Below are 17,863 nucleotides of genomic sequence, written 5' to 3' on the forward strand. Positions count from 1 at the left end.
GTAACGTTAATAAAATGTGGATTGTAGAATTCATATATAATTTACGAAGTGTCTGTTTATTTTCACTGTTAATTAGGAAGATAAATTTTCCAAAATACCTGATCGGTTGATTACATATAGTTTACGTCAATAAACAATTAACTTACATACTTATGTAAAGTTACAAAAATTGTTAGAGAAGTGTGGACTTCTTTGACAAACATCTATATGTAACTTCTAGATATTGCGGAAAAAAAATGATAAGTATATTTGTATGGAAGCAAAAGATGATTCTTAATTATTGTAATGAAATACATGCGTACGATTATATTAATATGTATATATCTATATTTTGGTTGCTATAAAATCAAAGAAAACTTATATCAGAAATTATAAAGAAAAAAAGAAAAGTACATATAATACATAAAATTTTTATTACATTAAAGAGATGTACTTTAATTTAGACAATTTTGATGATTCATACGCCAAATCACTGGAGAGAACGAAACATAGTGAGATAAGATAGAGACGTTTTTACGACCTTTAAGAAATAAAAAATTCTTTGCTAAGCTACAATTACAATAGTATAATTGTAGAATGAGAACAAAATAACAATTTTATACTTACTGTAGCGAAACTTTCAATAGATAAAATCACTATTTTGCCAGCGGTGATTTTGCATGGTGACGTTGTTCTGTTCATAATTAGAAGAAGAAGTTTTCGACATCTGTGCGAAGTATAATACCAATTCGCCCTGCAGCTATTCAAAATAAGATAAATATGAATTAACATGATAAATACTAAACCTTTATATATTGATAGTAAAACCAAATGTTTGCATAATATTAGATCTTTATTTTGATATTTAACACAGAAAGCTGCAATCTATCTTTTGATTTGTATTTGTAAACTTGATTAAGATGGCTATACGGAAAAGCCATAAGCTTTTAGAATAATTACAAAAATATTCTATTTAGTAAAAATATTCTAATTAGTGGCTAAATTACAGCCCATGGCCATTTTTTTCTGTGTCGCCATAACACCTGAGTAATTGTATGTTACATATGAAGAAATTGCAATCAGAATTAAAATATCTGTAAGTGTGATTATTTATAATAATAATTGTAAATAATACGCCAAATTGTAAATTATACACCAAATTATAAATAATATGCTAAAAATCATACGTTTTGATATAACTATTTTTTGTGATGATTTAAAAAAAAGAATATAAGTATCGATTAAGAAACCGATAATCTTGACTTTGACATATATTGTGATCTTGAGTGACCTTCAACAAGTTTCAACCGTCGCTCGTCCTTCGTTAAAAAGTTATAAACAAAAGATGTTTAAGAAATAAAATCTCATTTCTGTTATACAAGATTAAAATTTTGACTCTCATATCCAACCTTCCTTTCTGCTTGGAGCGCATAACTTTCATCTGAAGCGACTCTCATCCTAATTCCTCCCCCCTACTCCTCCTGCTATGAGCATATGATTTCCATGCAAATCAACTTTCACTCTACCTCCTCTCTGTTTTAAACAGTCAAATTTTTCACATTAAGAACAAATTTTCTGCTAAAGCAGTGTACTTGTGTTCGCGTGGAAAGTCGCGCGCCACTAAACAATAGGGAGAGGTGGATTGCAGAAGGTGGATAGTTTAGAATTATATAATATCAGTTTCTGATATTATATATAGCCGAAATAGGTCGTTATTTTTTCAAACTTTTTTTGTTAATAACTTTTTAACTTTGTCAAGGTCAAGGTCATTGGAGTTTAGTCGCCTAATCGATATTTTTATCAAAAAAAGGAATAAATCAGAAAAATAAGGTAACTAATTATGAAAGAATCCACCAAATTAACATGCACTTACATAGATTTATATGGAAGGATACTGTAATCAAGTAAAAATTGAGCTTGCCAAAAATGAAGAAATAAATGAAGGAATTGTGCAATATACATAGTTATTGGTCCAGCGATATCCCTTGCGCTTTTATCTAAATTCATTAACACCTAAAATACATTTAACTTATTTTCGTATTTATTTCGACTGTCGCACTGACTGTCGAAATTTACAGCGATTATGAGGATGTTACTGAAGATTATTTTTCCATAATATTGTTAAAATATGACAAATCCTCGTATGTTCTAAAATTATTTGTAGTATAAAAAAGAAAGATGATACGTACTTGTATATCAGTTGATACGTACTTGTATACCAGTTAAACTTCCAATGATCATATTTAAGTTAAGATTAATTAGAAATATTTTCGTAAATAACGATTCGATATGTTCAGCAAATCTGTGAAATCAGGACACAATTATATATAAATTAATACATATAGGTATATGTATAAATCAACGATAGAACGTTATGCAGAACGTTATATTTTTAAACATACTCTATCACGAGAGGATGTCTACGTAAACAATGTAAAGTTTTACTGTAATTATTGTCTTGTATCTTAACTCGTTTTGTATAAAAAATATCCTCATTATTTTTGCCAATATTCTCCAGTGTGTTTCTGTAATATAAGAAATGTCACTGCTTTTGGCAAACCGAGATTTTGAAATTATGTGTCACTGAAGAAATTGATTGTAATTCAAGGAAATCGTTTCTATCTTTTTATGATCAACGGAGACTTTACCCAATAATTGAGAACATTGCGCAAGCATGCTGAATTAAACTATAATACAAGCCATCAACCGCGATTGTGGCGAACGTGTGAGCGAACACGGCAATATAACTATGTAATGCTATCGGATATATATATTGATTGAATTTCTCGCCGTATTCAACGCGAAATGGTAATCTCGGCACAGAAGATTTTGTCACATTGAAGATGTCATTTGCCATCAGAGTCAGCATGATTGGTTTAAGTACGAAAAGACATCCCGTCATATGCATGAAAACTAGAGAAAATGGTAATCTTAGCAAGATCTTTAGACTATTTTATTAATATGTACAAAAAGATGAATTTTTTTATAAGTATATTCTTTAAGCAATTTTTTTAAGAAGCAATAAAATAATGTTTCGTAAAATTGTGAAAGATTTTATATACACTTCAAAATATACGCAAGTTACTACGTTGTACATACCTGCATAAAATGCTGCTAGATATTGCCCATATCTTGTATGTCGTTGTAGAATGATCCTTTCTATATCTGTATTTAGTGATAACCAATCCTTTCGTATTATGTTAAGACAAATCTTTACCTAAACACATGCTGCCGTATTTCTTGCTAATGTAACATTTTTTCATATAAAAGTCAAGTGTTAATGCAAGTTTGAAAATTCATCACTTACTTTCTTGCTATTTAACATTATAATCAATAGTTTAGAGCTGAATGTTATACTGATAATTAGAGATGGCAGACACTCGAATACGTCATCGAGAGTTATCGAGCCGATTAGTAAGTAAAGTGCCTATTTGAATTAATATAAAATAAAACGTATGGCGAAATTGATAATTTGTTGTATTTTTAGAATTTAGAATTTAGAATTTAGAATTTATCTTATATAATAGAATTATAAGATAAATACAAATAGAGAATAACAAACAAGAATATAAATAAAAAGCGCTCGAAATTTGCACAGCAAAATAATTAAATTATCCTCGGCCAAATAAACGAGCAATATAAAGTGTTTTGTTAAAATATTTAATATTAATTTAACATATCAATATGAGAATATCAATATATAAAATATAAATAAATGAATATAATTTCGGCTACACAGTGTCTTCTTCAGTAACTAAATAAACACATCTCTTCCGCTTAACAAATTATTTTAAATCAAAGAAAATTCCATGTCAATTTATTGATGATATCGTTTTCACATCATCATGTAAGTAATCGTTTTATAGTTCTTTTAAAATCAGAAATTTCTACGAACTTATATATTTTTTTGATTTAGATAAATCAATCGTGAAATCATGCTTACATTATGGGACTAAACGTAATTCTTGCCGTTAAACGAGTAATTTGTTTTGCATCTTTAATTATGGAAGAATTAATGTGATTCACTATCAATTATCATCAATAAATTGTCATAGAATTTTCTTGGATTTGAAATAGTTGTTAAGCGGAAAAGATATGTTTACTTAGTTGTACTTAAAGAAAGCTCTATGTAGCCGAAACGTCTATATTCATTTTTTATATTTGATATTCTTATATTGATATGTTAAATTAATTATTTATTATTAATTAAATATTTTATTAATTATTATTAATTAAATATTTTAACAAAGCAGCTTATATTGCTCGTTTTGATTTATTGTTGATAATTTAACAAATAGAGATATACATAAATAGAGATATACATAAATGATATACATATAATGTGTTCTCGATAGAAAAAAAATACATTATATATACATCATATATTTATTGTAAATTTATACATTTACAATAAATATATGATGTATATATAATGTATTTTTTATTGTATTTACTATTGTCAATAATTATCTTAATTTACAATTACATTTGAGTACATCAAAATGTATTTTATGTATCTGTTCTCTTTCTGATTAAAATTATTCGTATATATTTTAAATATTTAATGAAATTTAACATGTGTGTGTGCATAGTTGATTAATTATATAATTAGGTTCATTAGATAATTGTATTCGATATATTTCTGATCACTCAAGAAAAAATGTATGTACGATCATTAAGTTCTTTTTTTTTGATAATTTATGATATACCTGAGGTATTGCAATACTAGAGCACAATATAAACAACAGCACGAAGCAAATACATCTGTCGCGAAGATTATAATATGGCCATAATCCTGAAATAGTCAGATATAATCTAAGAACAGCATAACGTCGGTTTTGCTCAACGTCTTTCTTGTCAAACATTTTTCGAAATAAGATGATTGCGGACTATATTGACTATTCTACGTGAACGTCAACATTCAAAGTTCAATTTTCAATAAATTGTGAAAGATTGCATATTGATTTCTTTCATCTTCTATTCAGCAACATTATCGTAATTGCGCTGAGAAATAAGCGAGCGATTACTATTATGTTTCAATCATTTCTCTTTTACATTTTTAAAACTGTTGCTTATCATTTCTCTTTGAAAGGACACTTTCTTGTAATTTTATATTACGTGTCTTATGTTTCTATTTCCTCTTGGAAAACTCTTTCTTCCACTTAGAACTTTATACTGTTTTAGAGAAAGCTGTATGTACCTCTTTTAGAGAAAATAAATAGCAGAAATGACAAACGTCGTGAAAATATGATATATTATTATAGTTTAATCACAAATTCTTCCGAATTGTTTCTTCGTTCTTCTGCACTGTTAATTAGAAAGGTAAGTTCTTCGGAAATGTTCGATCAGATTACATACGTAACTTATGTTGATAAACAATTAACTTACATACTTATGTAAAGTTATGAGGGTCAAAAAGTTTTTAGAAAAGAGCGAATTTACACGCACACATATACGTTATATATTCGTATGTAAGTCCGCTCTTTTCTAAAAATTTGTACATGCATATGTGTATGTGTACATGTACAGGTAAAATGGATAATTTTTTAAAAATAAGTTATTTGATGAAAATATTAATGTACGATTATTAAAAAATTGACAGTTTATGTAAAGATTGAATATTTCATATCAATATATGTCAGAATGTAAAAGATTGTATACTATTGATTTTTCAATATTTCTCTAACTGAATACTTCTATGTGCATAATAATAAGAGAAACTAACTATTTATTATAAAAAATTATTTTATTTAAAAAAATGAAAGTTATCTTTTTAACTCTTTCACTTAGAAAAAAATGTAATCAAAATATACTTGAAACCGTTCTGCTTTTATTCGAAATTTCTTCGTATTATCAAAAATAAGTGAAATATTAAAAGATTTAAATTTAAATGGATCATGTTATACATAAGTAAATTTCTAGATATTGTGAAAGGTTGCAGTGCATCTGTATGGAGCGAAAGATAATGCTATTTATTGTGAAGAAATGTATGCACTTATATTTACGTATAATATTTATATTTCGATTGTCATAAAATCGAAGAAAAATATTAGGAGAAAAAAAAAATGTATAATACGTACAATTTTTATTGTATTAAAGATATATATTTGAACTTAGACACTTTTGAATAAATTAAAGCACCAAATCATCATTGGAGAGAACGAAACATAGTGAGATAAGATAGAGACGTTTTTACAACCTTTAAGAAATAAAAAATCTCTCGGTAAGCTAGAATTATAACAATATAATTTATGAACATAACAATATCATTTTATATTTACCGTAGCGAAGCTTTCAATAGATAAAACCACTATTTTACCGGCGGTGATTTTACATGGTGTCGTCGTTCTGTTCATAATTAAGAGAAGAAGTTTCTGACATCTGCGCGAAGCATAATACCAATTCGCCCTGCAGCTTTTATTTGAAATAAGATAAATATAAATTAAAATATAAATTTAAAAGATTAAATTATATTAATAATAAATCGAATGTTTGTGTTTTTGTCTTGATATTCAACACAGAAAGCTGCAATCTATCTTTCGTTTTGCATGTATTACATATATTATATTTATATGAAGGAATTGCAATTATATCAGAATTAAAATAATTGTAAGTGTACGATTATTTGTAGCAATTGTTAAATACTATAATATACTCCAAAAATATAAAAAAATCATTCGATACAAGCTTTTCTCGATGATTTAAATTGTTAAAAAAAAAAAAAAATCTCAATTTAAAGAATTGAATATATTGAATATTCGATCTATTCGAATAGTTTGAAGTAAAAAAAATGAATGTTTATTTTGAATACTTCGGACAATCGAGTTTAAGCAATGATCGGTTAGAACTATCAATTTAATTATGTTTGAAGTTCGGACAGTTTAAACTGTAAAGAAATGTAGTGTACCTTAGGAAGGGGAGTTTTTCACAAAAAAAAAATCTTTTCTTTTTTAGGTGGTTGCTTAATAAAGTGTTGAAAATTTGGAATGCCTCACTAGGGCTTATCCAAAATCTGCACAATTTAGATAAAAATATTAAGAATGTTTTAGCTGTACAATAATCAGCTAAAAATAACAGTCAATCAAAATAAGCTGATATTAATACCATTCATAAAAATTTTGATGATATTAGCCCGTGAATATGTTTTGAAACTAATTGTAAAAGATAAAATAACAATAATTTGACTTATAACGATTTTATGCATCAAAATAATCATACTTTTTTGTTTTTTAGATCAACAACTTTTAAACGAATGAGTGAATCCAAATAAACTTTTGCATAAATATTTATTGTTTGATATGCAGAATTCGACTGATCAATTTTCTTATGGTACACATCGGATTATACGCAAATATCGGCGGTATTGTACTGAAAATTTACTGAGAAAAAGAGATTTCTTAATTTTTTTGAGCAGTGTAAATTAAGAGCTACATCTTTACCAAACGAAAACAAAGTGAGAATATGTTTACCTTTCAAGGTTAAATTTGTATGCAAGTTTATACATGTAAATGTAAATACCTTTCCAGAATGACTGTTGACCTATTATTTTTTGTTTTATCATTACAAATATAATGCTTTAAACTATTATAATCTCATTTTTTAGAAAAGTCTATGGATATTTGTGTTGAGTTAGTCACAAAAAAACGTTTCTAATTCGTAACTGTTATAAATTATAAATTATTAAAAGTTACATTTTTAACATTTTTTCTTCTTCATTTTCATCGTTAATCTATCCTAGAATTTTGCATATATCAATTTCAATATTTCAGCTTCATTACGTTAATTACATAAAGAAATTAGACATTTCTATGATAACTTGGTTTAATAATAAGAATCATCTTAAAATTATATAAACCTTATAAAAATGTCTTTACTATCCGTACTGTTCGAATTTCAGACATAACTAATTGATATTCTTACCGATCACTGCTCGAACACGAACTGTTCGAATTGTTCGAATTATTTAACATTTGATCTTGAGATTCGAACTGTCCGAACTGTTCAATTATTTGACGTTTCCAAGTTCTAGAAAAAAATCAGAAAAATGACGTAATCAAATTATAAAGGAATTAACATGAATTAATTTGCTCTTACATAGATTCATATGGAAGGACGCTGTAATCAAGTAAAAATTGAGCTTGCCAAAAATGAAGAAATAAATGAAGGAATTGTGCAACATAGATTGTTATAGGCCCAGCGACGTCATGTGCGCTCTTCTCTAAATTCATTAACACCTAAAATGCACATTCAACTTACTTTCGTATTTATTTTGACAATCGCACTAAAATTTGTCGCTATTTTGAAGATGGTTATTAAAGATTTTTTTTTTTATAATATTATTAAAATTGTTCAAATCCAAGTACATTCTAAATTTACTCATAATATAAAGAGAAAAAATTGATACGTACAGTAGAACCTTTATCATCCGAATCTCGATTTTTCATTATTTCGCTTATTTGACTAAGCATTATCCATACTTCATTTATTCGATACCGATTATTTTCCAATAGGCCTGCAACTTTGAATGGCTATGCATTTATGCATATAGGCATTTCCGTTTGCATATAAGCTTTTTTCTGCCAAATTCTTCCTTTTATAAAAAAAAACTGTGTAATAAACTTAATTTTACTGATTTTTTTATCTGTGGGGACTCATTTAAATAATTATCCATGTTTTTGAAATAAAATAAAATATAATCCTGATTATATCTGATTTTCATGATTATTCGATCTAATTCTGATCCCTATTAGATCGGACAATTGAGGTTCTACTGTATTTATATACCTATTGATACGTACTTGTATGCCAGTTAAACTTCCAGCGATCATATTTAAGTTAAGATTAATTAGAAATATCTTAGTAAATAACGATTCGATACGTTCCGTAAATCTGTGTAATGACATTACACGAATATATGTAAATTAATATATATTCAGTACATCAATATCAACGATAAAAATGGGTAGATGTTATACAATTTTGTTTTCAAACGTACTCTATCACAAGGAGATGTTTACGTAAACAGCTTAAAGTTTTACTGTAATTACTGTCCTGTATCTTAGCTTGCTTTGTATCAAAAATGTCATCGTTATTTTTACCAATGTTCTCCAATGTGTATCTGTAATGTCAGAAATATCGATGCTTTTGGTAAATCGAGACTTCGAAATTATGAATCATAGAAGAAATTGATTGCAATTCAAGAAAGGTATCCCTATCTTTTCGTAAGCAAGGGAGATTTTACCCAATAATTGAGAACATTCCACAAGCATGCTGAATTAAACAATAATACAAGCCATCAACCGCGATTGTGGCGAATACGTGAGCGAACACGGCTGTATAACTATGCACTGTTATTGGATAAATATATTGATTGAATTTCTCGCTGTAGTCAACGCGAAATGGTAATTTCGATATAAATGATACAGAAGATTTCGTCACATTGATATCATTCGTCATCAGTGTTAGCATGATTGGTTTAAATATAAAAAGACCTGATGTCACATGCATGAAAGCTAAAGAAAATAATAATCTCTCTCAAGATCTTTTTTTTTAAGTTATTTTAACAATATGCATAATATACAAAGATCAATTATTTCGATAAATATACTCTTAAGCAATTTTTTGAAAAAGAAATAAAATAATTTTTCGTAAAATCACGGATATGATCCAAAATGCACGCAAGTTTCTATAATCTGCATTGTACATACCTGCATAAAATACCGCCAAATATTGGCCATACCTGGTATGTCGTTGCAGAATAATCCTTTCTATATCTGTATTTGCTGATAGCCAATCCTTTCGTATTGTGTTAAGACATAGTTTTACCTAAATACATGCTGCCGTATTTCTTGCTTATTGTAATATTTTTTTGCATAAAAGTTAATGCAGATTTGAAAATTTATCACTTACTTTCTTACTATTTAACATTATTATCATTAATTTAGAGCTGAATATTATACTGATAATTAGAGATGGTAAGCTCTCGAATATGTCATCAAGAGTTATCGAACCAATTAATAAGTAAAGCGTCTGTATTGGAATTATAAAATAAAACGTATAATTGCGAAATTGATTATGTTGTGTTTTTAGAATTTATAATAGAATTATATAATGTAAATATAAATAGAGATATATAATTATTTTATGTTCGAATTATACGAGAAAGAAAAGAATTACATATAGTTATTGTAACATTACACATTCACTAATTTACAGTTACATTTGATTACGTCAAAATTTATCTTATATATCTTTTTTCTGTCCTCTTTCTGCCGTCTTATTACATTAAAGTTACTCATATAAAAAAAAATACTTTCAAAATTTAATGAACATGTACGCGTGCATAGTTGATTCATAGATTCATTGTATAATTGTATATCAATACATTTCTGATCAAAGAAAGAAAGTATACAATTAATAACTTTGCAGCATAATAAACGCATTTTTTTTTCTAACTTTTGAATGTATATACCTGAGGTATTGCAATACTAGAGGAAAATGCAAATAATGGCACGAAGCAAATACATCTGTCGCGAAGATTATAATAAGGCCATAATCCTGAGATGGTCAGGTATAATCTAAGAACAGCGTAACGTCGGTTTTGTTCAACGTCTTTCTTGTCGAACATTTTTCGGAATAAGATGATTGCGGACTATATCAACTATTCTCTATGTGAAGCTCAACATTGAGCGTTTAATTCTCAACAAATTGCGAGAGATTGCTTATCGATTTCTTTCATTTCCTATTCAGCAATAGTCGTAATTGCGCTAAGAAATAAGCGGGCGATTACCTACTATGTTTCAATCATCTCTCTTTTACATTTTTAAAGCCATTGCATATCATTTCTCTTTGAAGGGACATTTTCTTTTAATTTTATATTCCTTATGTTACAGTTTTATCTCGTCTTGGAAAAGGAACTTTATACTGCTTTAGAGCTGTACATGTCTGTATTAGAGAAAGTAAATAGTAGAAGTGCCAAACAAGGCTTGTGAATATATGCCATATTATTAATTTAATCATAAATAATTTTCGAATTATCTTTTCGTTCTTCACTACTGTTAATTGGAAAGATAAGTTTTCAAATCCGATCGGTAATTATAAATAATCAGTAGCGATAAATAATTAATTTACATAATTATGTAATGTTATATGGATTAAGTGTTTAAAAGAGCGGCTTATATACAGAGTATTTGGAAAATAATGATAAATCTTTTGTAGAAGTAGAATGGACTAAACTGAGAAGAAAAATTCTGTACCATTTTGCAATTTTCGTAATAATTAACAAGACATTAATTGCTAAAAATTGCTGAAAATTGATTTTCAAAAATTTTGTCTCAAATATTATCAACTTTACAGAAAAATTGCAAGAGACAAAAATTGTTTATTTTCTTCTCATAGAACTTTATGAATTTTTTCAGAATTTTTTATCAATTTTTTAGTACTGCATTTTCTCATTTTTACCAACACGAGAAAATATGGTATTAAAATTCTGAAAAAATTTTTTAAAAATTCTTACATATTCCTCTAACATTGTATATTAGAACGGTTTAATACATTAGAACAGTTTAAAAGATCTAAAATATTATTTTTCAGCCGCCTTATTAGAAACCACTTATTTTTTATGGTTAAAAATAGTCACTCTTTTTTTCAAATTTAAAAAAAAATATGTAGAGATTGCGCGAGCGTGGAGTAGCAGACAGCGCTGGTTTGCTACACTAGAGATCCCGGGTTTGATTCTAAGCAGAACCGAAAAATTTTCGTATATCGTAGCTGTTCTTGGAAGGCAATGGCATATCACCGAGTTGAATACTTGCCTAGGAAACCTTTCTATCAAAAATTATCATTCAGCGTTTAAACTGTAGATCCCCATACATTGTGTATGATTAGTGTGTGCACACGAATATATAAGAGGGAGGTGCCTGCGCGTTGAGATAGCGTATGGCACTTGAAGAAGAAGAAGAGATTGCACAAATCGCATTTGTGATGAAAATTAATGTTTCAGTTCTTAATTTTTTTTCTAAAAGAAATGTGCACTTTGTGCAAGTTCCAACAATATAAAATTATCTCAGAAACTTATTATTATTTCTAAATTTTTTTATAAATAAAATAAAGCTATTGTATATCTGTATATAAGGTTAAAAGTATAATTTATTATATTCTTTAGATTCAGTGAACTGATAAGACACAAAAAGAAAAATTTTTTAAATGCGTGATTTTTCGTATATATTTTTCTGATACCCAAGTATGTGTTTGATTGCATACTTGGAAAAAACATTATTTACTATGTATATAAATTATAAAAAAAATAAAAAATCGAAAGATTTGATATTATATGATTTGTAGATAAATAAAAAGAGTAATTAAATACATTCAAAATTTCTTCAAAGAATATTTTTATATTTATACTGTACAAGTTGATAATATTTTATAAGAATATTTTTAACAAATTGAAGTAAATATTGTATAACATTGTATGTATATTTTTTAGTGTCTTGAAAAGCTTTTGAGATCAGAAGAATACAAGAATGCGCAATGAAAATGCAGGTTTCCATTACAAAAATTGATATAACCTTGATCTGTTTTTGACGATATCTCTCAAGGTCAAATTGATAAGTAATATTTATTATGAAAATAAAGTTTATAATTTAAGTTTAAAAGAGTATATAATTTTAGTTATTCATTATTTTCCTTTATTAATATTTGTATTAAATTTAATATTATTTATATAGATCAGGAAATAAATTTAGATAGTTTAAATCTTATAACTTTTGTCTGAAACATTTTTTTCGAAAATTATTAGTTTCCGGAATATTGAGGGATTCTGACTTTTTTAACACCCTGTATATAGATATGTGTGTGTAATAATTCTTACCCTCACTTTAATCTTATAGATGAGGGTGTCAATCCATAGAAAATTTTAGATAAGAAGAAGGATCAAATGATACATCATTAGAAAGGTCTTTCAATTTCCTATATTTAAATTTAAAGTGTTAAATCTAAAACAAATAAATCTTCATGTCTTCAAGTTTTTTCTTTATTATCTATCAAATCAATCTATTAATCATTTGCAAAGAGTGTTTAAGACATACCATCATAAGTTAGCGTAATAATTGTTCGAAATGTTGACCACCGATTTCCGCACAATAATGGATAATTATAAAAAAATTAATAGTTTACGAGATATTTAATATTTCATGTCAATATATGCTAGAATAATGTATAAAACATTTTGTCCTTTCGACAGCTCTTTATCTTAATACTTCTGTATGAAATAATAAGTGGAATCATATTAAAAAAAAACGATATAACATAATATTTAAAAAATGAAGGTGATCTTCATATCTTTTTAACTGTTCCACCTAGAAAAAAATCAGTGACCAAAATATGTTCTCTCGAAACCGTTCACTTTTATCTTTCGAAATCATTTTTTCGTCTCATCAAAAATAAGAAATGAAAAATTCAAAGTTTTTAATTTAAGTGAACTATGTGGTACATAAGTAAACTTCTAGATATTGTGAAAAGTTATAGTATATCTATATGGAGCAAAGGATAATGCTATTTATTGTGAAGAAATGTACTTAGACAGTTAAGAAACTTAGACAGTTTTGAATAAATTATTCATGCGCCAAATCATCACTGAGAGAACGAAACATAGTGAGATAAGATATAGACGTTTTTAAAACCTTTAAGAAATAAATATAATAAAATAAATACAACAAAATAATTGAAAATACAGGAATAGAATATATTTATAATATATTTTATACTTACCGTAGCGAAGCTTTCAATAGATAGAATCACTATTTTGCGGTGGTTTTGCATGGTATTATCGTTCTGTTCACGATCAGGAGAAGGACTTTTTGACATTTTTGCGAAGTACCAATTCGCTCTGCAGCTATTATTCGAAATAAAATAAATATAAATTATAATAATAATATTAAATCTTTACATTAATATTGAACTAATTGTAAGTATTTGTGTTTCGATTAAGTCTATATTTCGACATTTAATATGAGAAATTATATTTATCTTTTCATTCTTCTTGTATATGTTACATATATGAAGGAATTGCAATTTCGTTAAAATTAAAAAAATTATAAGCGCGAAATTATTTGTGGCAATTGTAGATACGCGCTAAAAATATAAAAACCATACAGGGTCTTTATATAAGTAACAATAAAACTCTCGCATAAAGGTAGAATGGACTAAACTGATTGTGAGTCGAAAAGTCTGTTACTATTTTGCAATTTTCGCAATAGTTAATTACGAGATATTAATTACTAATTAATTACTAATTACGATTAATTACTAAAAATTGAATACTAGTCTTCAATCATTTTTTACTCAAATACTATCAACTTTACAGAAAAGCAGTAAAATAAATACAAAAATTATTTATTTTTTTTTTATAGACTCTAAATATTTTTTTAGAATTTTTTAATACCTTATTTTCTCATGTTGAAAAAAATAAGAAAATACCAAAAAAAGTTGATAAAAATTCTGAAAAAATTCTTAGAGCTCTATGAGAAGAAAATAAACAATTTTTGTATCTTGTGCTGTTGTTTTGTAAAGTATTTGAGTAAAAATTATTGAAAATTAATATTTTGCGATTTTTAGCAATTAATATCTTAATTATTGCAAAAATTGCAAAATGGTATTAGAGTTTTCGACTTAATTTAGTTCGTTCTACCTCTATTGCGAGAGTTTTATCATTATTTATCATTATTTATCAAACACTCTGTATATTTCAATATTAGCCTTTCTAGATGGCTAAAGAAGGGAAAAAAAAATGGTAATTAAATTATGAAAGAATAGACTTGAATTAACTTGCATTCTTACATAGATTTATATGGCAGAACGTTATAATCAAGTAAAAATTGTGTGTTCCAGAAATGAAGAAACAAATGGATGAATTGTGCGGTATACATAATTATGGATACGGCGATGTCACTTGTGTTCCTCTTTAAATTCATTAACATCTGAAATGAACATTTATCTTATTTTCCTTTTTTTTTTATTGTTGTATTGGTCAAATTTATCCTGATTATGAAGATGGATACTGGAAATTATTTTTCTTTGATAATTTTTTGTTATTAAAAAATGTATAATAAAAATTTCAAAATTATTTGTAAAATAAAAAAGAAAAGTTGATATATACTTGTAATCAGTAAACTAGCTGCACTGTCACAGATCATATTTAAATTAAGATTTATCAGAAATATCTTCATAAATATTGCTTCGATATTTTCCGCAAATCTGTGAAATGAGAACACTAAACGATTATATGTAAATTAATATGTAAATATTATTTAACGAGAGAAATGGTTATCATTATTTCTTTATACATACTCTATCACATTGAAATGTCTACGCAAACAAAAGTGTAAAGTTTTGCTATAATTGTTGTCTTTAATCTTGTCTGATTTCGCATTGAAATCATTCGCGTTATTTTTTCCAATGTTCTCCAGTGCATTTCTATGTTATGAAAAATACCGATGCTTTTGACAAATTCAGATTTTTATATAATAAATCATCGAAAAAATCGATAGCAATTTAAGAAGAGTATTGTTATCTTTTAACGATAAAAAAAGAACTTATATTACCCAATGATCGAGAACATTCCACAAGCATGTTGAATTAAAACATAGTACAAGCTATCAACCGCGATTGTGACGAACGTGTGAGCGAACACGGCCATATAATTATGGATTGCTATCGGATATATATATTGATTGAATTTTTCGCCGTATTCGATATTAAAAGGTAATCTCGATACAATTGGTATAAGAAGATTTTCTCGTATTGGAAATATCATCCGTAATCAGATAACTCACTATGATTGGTTTAAGCATGAAAAAAATCGTCAATGTGTGCACAAAAACTAGAATAAACGATATTCGTAGAATGATCTTTAAGCCATACTTGTTTAAATGTGTTTAAAATATCGATTTTTTTCACAGTAAGTATATTCTTTAAGAAATATTCTTTTTAAGATGCAATAACAATATTTTAGAAGATCGCGAAGATTGTGATCCAAAATGCGCACTTATATATAAATATATAAGTATATAAGTGTGTTTAAGAAGTTGTCACAAGTTTCTACAATTATATACACACTTGCATAAAATGTCGCCAGATACTGTTCATATCTTGTATGCTGTTGCAGAATAATTCTTTCTATGTCTGTATTTATTTATTGCCAGTCCTTTTGTATTGTATTAAGACAAATCTTTACCTAAACACATGTCATATTTCTTGCCATTGTAACATTTTTTCATATAAAAAAGTCCAACGTTAATGCAAGTTTGGAAATTCATCACTTTCTTGCTGTTTAATTATAATTAATAGTTTAGAGCTGAATAATGATATAATGATATAATGATATAATGAATAATGATATAATGATAATTAGAGGTGGTATACTCTCGAACACGTCATCGAGAGTTACAGAGCCAATTAGTAGTAAAATAAAGTACCTACATTGGAATCAGTAAAGTGAAACGTAATGAAGTTGTTGAAATTAGTTTTGTATAATTTATAATCAAAAAGATATAAGGTAAATTCAGGTTATAAGTCCTGTTAGGTTATAAGCCCCATCTTCTTTATTTTGTGTGTTATCCGGTCATTTGCAGTGCCGCTCTGTTCAGAGCAGTGACATGTGTTGAACGAGATAAGTGCAAAAAGTTGTTTCTCGTTCGTATGTTGTAAGTTAAATACGTTTATATGTGTGTAGTAGCTTTTGGCGACCCGAGAAATTTTCAGCGCAATTTCCTCGAGTTCAATTTACTCCTAAATTTTGAGTTATTTCTGTTGCTACGTTATTACATCTAATCATGGGAAGGCATTTCCGTATTGGACAATTTTTTAAGTTAATCTTGAAAAACTGCAAGGCTCCGCGCAGTCCCTATACAAACGGGACATAATGCTGATTCTATAATGGGTCGGTAATCGATAGTCCTAAGTCTTATCAGTGAAATTGACCAATAGTCAATTTGTATGTCTAAAGCTGATTGGCCAATTTGACCGATCAAGACTAATATTCGTATTCATAGTCAGATTTTGTAGTTAAGGCTTCCTTATATTTATGTTTAGATGCTCAGCAGCCAATGAAATGATTCATAGAGTATCTAAAGATAAATTTAAGTCTTAAATATAAGGCCTGACTATAAATACGAGTATAAAACTTCTGACTACCAACTCATTGTAGAATCAGGTATAAGACTTTCGACTACAGAATCTTGTAGAATCAGCATTAGCCTCATCTTTTGTAATATAAGCCCCACCGAAGTTATGAGTTGTGGTGAACTCACTCATTGTAGGTACTCTCTAAATCTGATCTCTAAATCTGAAAGTGGATAATCACCGATATCAGTGTCAAATATGACTCTAATAACAGTGAATGAAATATAATATGAGATCTCTAACCTAGCTTTGTTATATGATCTAACTAATCTTGTTTTAATGTATAAATTTAATGAATATGGTATTAAAGATTGAAATTAACATGCAAATATCAATATTTTAAGTATACAATGCTCAAATTATCTTTCTTTTTTAGTGTGCCTTCTAACAAGATTCAGTGATCATCTCATTCTTGTTTAATATGGACGAACAATAAGATATAGCGATATATTTGTGTCGCTTGTTGAAAGGTACACCTCCGGTAAACTTAGTTAAACTTTGCTAATTATCCAGTGTCAAGTATGCTACTAGATAATCAGTGACTATTCACTGAAAAAATAAAAATTCCTACATTTTTTCTTTTTTATAGTGTTCTTAAAGAAACATTTTTTTTGTAATCTCCCACACAGTAAAAAAATAAATAATTATGTTCCTTGAATGAGTTTTTGTATGAAAAAAGATTTAAAAAGTGATTTTCTTGCAT

General features: G+C 27.3%; 2 protein-coding genes and 1 pseudogene across 2 annotated transcripts; all 3 read right to left on the bottom strand.

Moving 5' to 3' along the window:
• Positions 1 to 469: 469 nt before the first annotated feature.
• Positions 470 to 2,887, bottom strand: LOC108685231 (odorant receptor 13a-like). Its single transcript, XM_018189918.1, has 6 exons — positions 2,628 to 2,887; positions 2,382 to 2,504; positions 2,191 to 2,281; positions 1,853 to 1,992; positions 607 to 739; positions 470 to 520 (listed from the first exon to the last, which is right to left on the bottom strand). The coding sequence occupies exons 1-6, from the start codon at positions 2,885 to 2,887 to the stop codon at positions 470 to 472; spliced, it is 798 nt and encodes a 265-aa protein (XP_018045407.1).
• A 3,240-nt stretch (positions 2,888 to 6,127) lies between these two features.
• On the bottom strand, positions 6,128 to 9,486 carry LOC108685227 (odorant receptor 13a-like). The gene is made up of 6 exons (XM_018189915.1): positions 9,221 to 9,486; positions 8,975 to 9,097; positions 8,778 to 8,868; positions 8,074 to 8,213; positions 6,261 to 6,393; positions 6,128 to 6,178 (listed from the first exon to the last, which is right to left on the bottom strand). The coding sequence occupies exons 1-6, from the start codon at positions 9,484 to 9,486 to the stop codon at positions 6,128 to 6,130; spliced, it is 804 nt and encodes a 267-aa protein (XP_018045404.1).
• Positions 9,487 to 13,592: 4,106 nt separating this feature from the next.
• On the bottom strand, positions 13,593 to 17,240 carry LOC108685214 (annotated as a pseudogene).
• Between the last annotated feature and the right edge of the window lie 623 nt (positions 17,241 to 17,863).

This window comes from Atta colombica, unplaced genomic scaffold (assembly GCF_001594045.1).
Source record: "Atta colombica isolate Treedump-2 unplaced genomic scaffold, Acol1.0 scaffold149, whole genome shotgun sequence".
NCBI classification, from domain to species: Eukaryota; Metazoa; Arthropoda; class Insecta; order Hymenoptera; family Formicidae; genus Atta; species Atta colombica.